The sequence below is a fragment of the Trematomus bernacchii genome, unplaced genomic scaffold, assembly GCF_902827165.1.
Source record: "Trematomus bernacchii unplaced genomic scaffold, fTreBer1.1, whole genome shotgun sequence".
In the NCBI taxonomy this organism is placed as follows: Eukaryota; Metazoa; Chordata; class Actinopteri; order Perciformes; family Nototheniidae; genus Trematomus; species Trematomus bernacchii.
In genome coordinates, this window is record NW_022987662.1 from 3,792,969 (window position 1) to 3,800,461 (window position 7,493).

Consider the following 7,493-nt stretch of genomic DNA (forward strand, 5'->3'; position numbering starts at 1 on the left):
TGCCCTCAGGCTGTGAGGCATGAACTCATCCTCCACACTACACACACTGCAGAAATGTGTTGTAAAATGGCAAAAAAATAATTTGTTCTTGTAAAGAATGTAGCTGTCTGTTTCAAACATAGACCTCTGTTTTAATAAATGGTAATCTGTACAAAATGGAGTTGTTTATTGCAATAAGTATTAAGAATAAAATACAAATTCTACAAGCTTGGAAACTGCTTAGTGTACAAAAAACAAGTGATTCAATTGATCATTTTTTAAATTCATAAAATAATCCATTAAGGGCCTCCACATTTTCTCAAAATATGTTGTTATGCCTTTTATACGTACGTTCTAGTAGGCTTGATAATATGTCCTATCCATGGAGTAGTGCTCTGTCTATGAATATTTTACATTTTCACCTATCAGGGCAACACATTTTTGGCGGAAGGAAAACTGAGGTCTCTAAATGCTCGTTCATATTACTATAATTATTTTTATCTGGATATGAGCCCAACAGAAAAAGCTTAGGGTCCAGTCCAATGTGTTTAGACATTATTCTTGAGTCTTACCTTTTAATTTAATTTAATTTCTGTCTTATAAGTATAAACCTCAGGTATTATTAATAAATCTGGGAGCTCAAGATAGCTCAAGATAGCTCATTAACTTCTAATTAGGCCTAATGTTAGTTCAGTGAAAGCAGAGTGATTTGCATTTCTTCTTGCTGTGCTTTGCACTGTTGTTTCAGTATCTGTAAAAATGGGCCGAGTGGGAGCTCAGTTATTAAAAAAAGGATTAAATAGTACCTCAAAGCATTGAACACTGTGTACGATTTAATATTATTTTTGTCTTTTGGGGGTTTCTATTTTCCTGAGATTTGTTTCACACTTTTATGATTTCCCTTTTTAAATATGAAATTATATTTTCTAGTGATGTTTTCCCAGTTTTTGTTCTTTTGGAGAATATATACTTATAAATGATTACACTAAAAGTGTGGTATCTTAAATTGTTCCTCTTAAATTAATCCTAATAAAAGTTGAACAGGAGCGCCCTCTTGTGGCTTCTTTCGTCGTGTACATTTAAGATGAGCTTCTATATCCAACAGCTGAGGTTTGACTGACACTTATTGACGTTTATCTAACAGATCTGCCCAAAGATAAGCTGCTAAAGCTTGACCTCAGGTGGTTTACTTTGACAGGGAGGTGCATCCCTGTCAAACACAAGGGTGTACTGTAGGGCAAACGCTAACAAGCAGTAAAGCATCAGAATGGACATTTACAGCTAAACAGCACCATCTACTGCTGGGATGTAGAAAGACCAACAGTAGAGAAAGTACTCAGATACTTTACATAAATAAAAGTATCATTAAAAAAATAAAATCTGTTCAAAATGTTGAAGTAGACAAGTGTTAATTTGTCAGGGGGCCTTCATAGGCTGTGAAAATACACCTGGACAATACAGGTCTAAACTAGCATTACATGGACATATTCAAGTAAAGTAGAAGCACTTAAAAAAGAATTACCTTCTTGAGTAAATGTACCAGTCACCAGGGTTTTTCCACATGCCTTTATTATACTTGCTGATAAGGTTAAAGGCACAGTTAGAAAACAGTATAGAATAGAGTATAGAAAAAGGGGAATCCTGATATTCTGAACATGAATATCAATCAATGCCGACTATTGCACGATCTGGCACTGGGAAATGTAAACAGATATGTAATGAACATTAACAAACAAGTGTAACTGTAAAACTCCTTGATGAGGTTAAGTTGAGAAACATTAACATATTTTCCCATTATGAAATAGATCAAATGCTATCTGCAAACACATACAGTCAGTCGAGGGTGAAGTTACAGTATGCTGACTGATATCTAGATACAGTATATAATTGTTAACAACTCGCATAAAATGACAGTACATTTTTGAGGAAAAATATAAAGAGTGTGTTTTATATTTGCGCGTGTCAACAGCAAAAACAGTAACAAAGAAAAAGTGATTTTGAAAGATTGAATGCAATAAAAACATCCATAAGGCAGATGTATTATCGCACCCTGGTCCAACGGAATATACCGAGGTCAAAAATCCAAAGCCATGATAAGTAAGATAAACATATGTTTATTGTATAAAAAAACTGTAAAGAAAATGACTGTATGTAAATAAGAAAAAGTTCTCTCAAAAGGTAAACAGGTACACAGATAGTATGGTTAAAAGACCTCAATAGGTAATAAAGCTGGTGTTTCTCTTTCAAAACAGTATTAGGTGAACAGAAGCAGTGTGTGGCACCTAGTGTAACTATTGCTTTGAAACTACATTCCTATACTCATAGAAAATACCCAATCCTGAAGAAAACTGTGAAAAATATTTGATAAAACCCCACTAATACCCCTTTCACACCGGCGCTTTTCCAGCTCCTGCTGAAGACAGCATTATCAGTTACCCAAATCCTCCTAAATTGGCTAATTAACGCATTTTTTCTGAATGCAATCTTCTTATTTTTTAAGCAAATCTCTTCATATGCAGGTGTTGACGTAGTACATATTAAACATTCTAACCATTTTTAGGTTATTCCTGTTTTGGGGGCTGCTCGATGAGTTTTCCCTTGTGGTACTTCTGTCCGATCCCGTAAGGGACGTGTGCAGATATGGTTCCCATCTGCTGGGCCCCCTCAATGTGGAACATCTGGTCGTCAAAGAAGATGTGCGGTTTGATTTTCTCCAGCAGGGGCCCTTTAGGAGCCCCAGCCAGGAAGAGAGCCTCGTCGATCTCCAGCCCCCAGCTGCGGAGAGTCTTCAGGACGCGGGCCCCGGAGCTGGCGGCGCTGCGGGCCGTCACCAGGAAGGTTCGGATGGGACAGTTCAGGCGCTCGTTCTTGGCGATGAATTTCCTCTGGAGCTTTCCCAGAGCCTCCAGGAAACACTTTAAGGGACCCTGAAAAGAGCCAAAGTATCACGTTTTATTTAATTGTTTTGAAATGAGGAACACAGGTTCAGATAATAAGGTGGAAGAGGAACTAAATGCAAACACACACAAACAGGAGCACATACACGCACGGACAGAAAACATGCCTGAGTTGATCATGTGTTTTCTATTTGTTTATTATCGTTTATTTTGTTAAGTGGAGGTCCATTGTGTAAGCCTGGGGGCTCTTGTCCTTTCCTGTCAGTTGTATTAGTTATATTGTTTTATGCTGTTGTATATCTGCATAAAAGTATTTTTTTAGGACTCAATCAACTGAAGGCAGATACATTTAGATGGAAAACAATTATCGTACTTTCATTTTGTTTTGAGTATCTTTGAGAATATTCTTGTCAAGTTTGAAGAGCTTCTGAAACAGCAGAATGAAACTATCAACTTAAACCCAGGAAGATGAGGGTGAATGGCCGGAGTGACACACTAGATCACATTTGATCTAGATCTGTGTACAAAAAGGATCAAATGCGGGTACAGTTTTAATGGAGGAGTCCCGAAACTATTGTGTTCTTTAAGTTTATATTTTAAAACGCATCAAGTACTTATAACAAGCCCTAGGTGCCAATGACATATGAAGCTCAGCGCAAGTTCAACCAGGAAGACCGTCTTTACTCATTCACGTATCTCTATTCCCATGTTACTACTCTCTCTCCTCTCAATAAGTGACCGGGGGCGTCACTCTTCAGTTTAACCAATCACTCGCTCTATTCCCAAGAGCCTATCATAGCGTTCTGTCAAACCTTTTAAGTCTGCTCTTCCCCCTCTGACAGCTGTCATTTCAGGTGACTCTACGCAACCCTCCTCCACCCCCTTTTCACCTCCGGTCCCTCTGAATCCAGGGTCAAGCTAAACCACTCCTCTTCAGACTGACCCAACTATCCATTCACCACCACCAGTGTCTAGACCCCAGGGGGGTTTCATCGGATCGGTTCTACCTTCCCGAATGATACTTCCTGCACAACGGGGCCTAATCGCCAAAATTAACATTGCATTCATTTATGCATCTGCGCAATAAATATGTATTATTACATCAAACCGTCTCTCCTGATTGAACATCAGTTACCTGAGCGAGAGGCTTGTTCTCAAACTCCTTCTCGTGCTCAAAGAAAGTGTCCAGGCCGTGCTGCTTCACGATGATCTCTGACTCGTCGGAGAAGAGGACGGCGTCGCCATCAAACGCCACTCTCAGCTGAGTCTTACTCAGCTCATTATCCGTGTCCGCCGTAAACATAGTGGCTGCAGCGATGCCTGAAAGAGGAGAGGAGAGGGATGTTAAAAACAAGCTTTGTGACTTTGAGACTATATTTGAATTTGATACCTCACAGCTGCAAATTCCTGTTTTATATACAATGTTTTAGCTGCTAATGCACATTTGCTTTGATTTCTGATACTTCTGTCTTTCAATAAAGAGATTTATAGTTATATATAAACAGTTAGGCTAATGTGGTCTCATAGCTACCAAGTTGTTCGAGGTAAACTGTGAAAGATTTCTTGTTTCCTACTAAAAAGACAAAGACAGTTTTGTTTGAGAATCAGTTATGGTCGTAACATTGAATTGTACACATTAGTGATGCTCTACAGTATATATAATGTAACATAGACTCTTGTGATATAGGTGTGTCATCCAAATGTTTGTCATAAACAAAATATTCCAATCCTAATTTCTTAGGCATGTCTTCTTCAGATATCTTGTTTTGCTCGACCAACAGACAGAAACCCGAATAAATTCAATTTACAGGGATACAAAAGAGATAAAGAATCAAATCCTCACATTAGAGGAACTAAAATCAGCAAAGGTTTAACAAGTTTAACTTGATAAGCGACTTAAAATCAATTATCATGTTCTGTCAGCTAAATATTTAATTTCAGCACTACACATGAAAGTCAGTGATTCATGTTTGTTTGTTTTGTGTGTATTGGGACATGACAGGGAGCCATAAATCACACGCTTTCATTCTCCTTCTTGCTGCTCAGTGTGCGGTCGAAGTTTCCCTCAACATCATTAATGAGTCACTCAGAAAGTCAACACGCAAATGTGTGAATATCAGTACTATACATCTTTAGACTGCTGAAAGAAACTTATACATAAAAAGAGAAATCAGGGTTATAGTGTCATCGCAGCATCATCTTACCTTCTTCTATGGCCTCTGTCACTTTGTCGGAGTCCTTGGAGAGGTAAAGGTTGGTCATGTAGGCCTTCAGGTAGCCTATAGGGCTTTCTCCTCCGGTCATACAAAATCTCTCTATGCTCAAATCTGAAAAGCAGGTTAGAGATTGTTAAAGGTCTCTTATTATACTCTTTTTCATCAATATATTATAGGTCTCGGATATATACAAACATGTCTCTGAAGTGTTTGGCTCCAAATACCAAACAGATCATTGCAGCATCCCATAATCCCCTCTGTTTCAGCCCTGTTTCAAAAGTGCTGATTCTCTGTCTGTTACTTCAGATGAAAATAAGGAGCCCCTCCCCACGCCCCTCTGAGAGATATTTGGTTAAAAAGAACACAATGGTGCTCTAGGAGGAGATTCAGGTGATAAGGTGTGGGGGGGGGGGGGATGGTACCTTGGTTGGTGATTGGCTAATGGTTACACAAGCCAAAAAATCGTTATGACATCATAAAGTGGCCAAAATCTGATCAGCTCATTTTCAGACAGGTTTTTATATAAATGGATCAGGACAAAAAGTGAGCGAATCTTTTTTCCTGAAAATGTCAGAATCTCTTTACACAGAGGGGACACATGTTGATGTATAAAAGATATGAACATTTGGATTTTGCATAATAGGTGACCTTTAAGTAAAGAAGGCTGATTCGACTTACACTAGAACACCTTGTGTGTCATTACCAGACTCTAATACTGTTGTTGATCACTCCTGTTGCTGCAGCAGGAGAGACGCCGCTGTATTAAACAAAGTGTGGTTATGGACGCAGCGTACCGTAGTGATTAATGCTGTTTATGAGGCGCACTCCGACTTGGGCATGGTTGTTAGTCATTAAGACGATGTCAAACAGCTCCTCGCTGTCTGGGTAGAGCTGCCTTAGTCGAGAGTTGACATTCATCAGCGCCTGTGAGAGGGAGGAGGATGTGGTGTCAGAGGGTTTAAAAGGACGTTTTACCTTGCACTATTTTATGTCTTAGGTCTCAATTGTTATTAACTTAACACATTCACATATGTAATGAGCATTGATGGAGAGTTGTATTGCCAATGACTGCCTTTCTGCAATGTTTGGGTACATAAACTTGACAAATGTGGAAGTTAGAAGAAAAAAAGGTAATTGACAATTTCCTGATTGTACCGGATATGAAGGTGCCATACAGATACCTGCCTTGACAAGACGTGTGGCCTGTCTTGGATATCAACATGGCTTTAAGAATCTCGCACAAAAATCTACACTCTACATGTTGATGCAGGGCTTAAAACGCTAACTCATACTGTTCAAGTTTTTCCTTGTGTGGCTTTTGTAGACAACGCATATTTTTGGTGAATCGACCAGTTTGAGGCACCACGCCCTGCAGAGAGCCGGAGACCAGGCCTACCTGGACGAAGGGGAAAGCAGCTCCAGGCATCAGAGGCTCGCTTTCATGCTCCATCTGATAAGCCACATACTTCTCCAATCCTTCATCCTGATAGATCTTCCTCTCCTTCACCATGTTGAAGAGGGTGCGAGAGGACACGGCAATGGTGACAGCATACCGGGGTTTGGGCTGTATGTTTGGATGAATAAAACATGTAATAGCAGTTGTGTTTGCTTATTAAGTCACATTTTGTTTGCAAGAAGGTGTCTGAACCTTACACACAAACGTATGATCATAAAACTGTATAGCAAAAGTACTTACAGGTCTTGGTTTGTTTGTTTTGAGGTTGTCAAAAAAAGCTTTGGCAGCAGCCCAGTCTTTCTCCTCTCCGTTGTCTTCAGTTGGAGCTGATTCGGTTAGTTTGATTTCACTCATTTTGATAATGTTTTAAACGTAGCCTTTAGCTAAAGAAACTCAGAATTGTTGTGAGGAAGCAACAGCCTGTAAACTTTGCGGAAATGTATCAAAACGAGGATGGGCGTGTCTCCAAGCTGTGACGTAGGCAGAGCTGGGCATCACTCGCACCTGATTGGCTGAACGCCTCCCCATGTCCACATAACTTTGTGTACATTTTTTTGTACCACATAGGCCCCTTAGAAGATCTAATGCAGAATATTATTAAATGTAAGGTAACTAAGCTATTGTGCTTTCAGCTTATTCAAAAACAGACAAGAGATACAAGGTTTAAATCACGTCAGTATAAATGGTTAATGAGAAAATACATAGCTGTCAAACTTAATGGACAAGTATGTTCTCTACCTGGAGATTGGCACATGAACAACTTCAAAATGCCTAGGTCTGTCATGTAAACTATTAACACATGTGTTAGAGTTATTTAATTATGACTTGTTTTAGACATTTTGCATCACTAGCCTAACATATTCCCAAACAGCTATTTTACTTGAACTGTAAATGTCTGTCTATGCATATGTTTGTTTCCTCTGTTTTACCTTTACTTGCCCAAAA

General features: G+C 39.2%; 1 protein-coding gene across 1 annotated transcript; it reads right to left on the reverse strand.

Moving 5' to 3' along the window:
- Positions 1–1,530: 1,530 nt before the first annotated feature.
- On the reverse strand, positions 1,531–7,040 carry LOC117486963 (cytosolic 5'-nucleotidase 1A-like). The gene is made up of 6 exons (XM_034135570.1): positions 6,789–7,040; positions 6,489–6,656; positions 5,887–6,016; positions 5,081–5,203; positions 4,012–4,196; positions 1,531–2,906 (listed from the first exon to the last, which is right to left on the reverse strand). The coding sequence occupies exons 1-6, from the start codon at positions 6,900–6,902 to the stop codon at positions 2,541–2,543; spliced, it is 1,086 nt and encodes a 361-aa protein (XP_033991461.1). The 5' UTR covers positions 6,903–7,040; the 3' UTR covers positions 1,531–2,540.
- Positions 7,041–7,493: the final 453 nt, after the last annotated feature.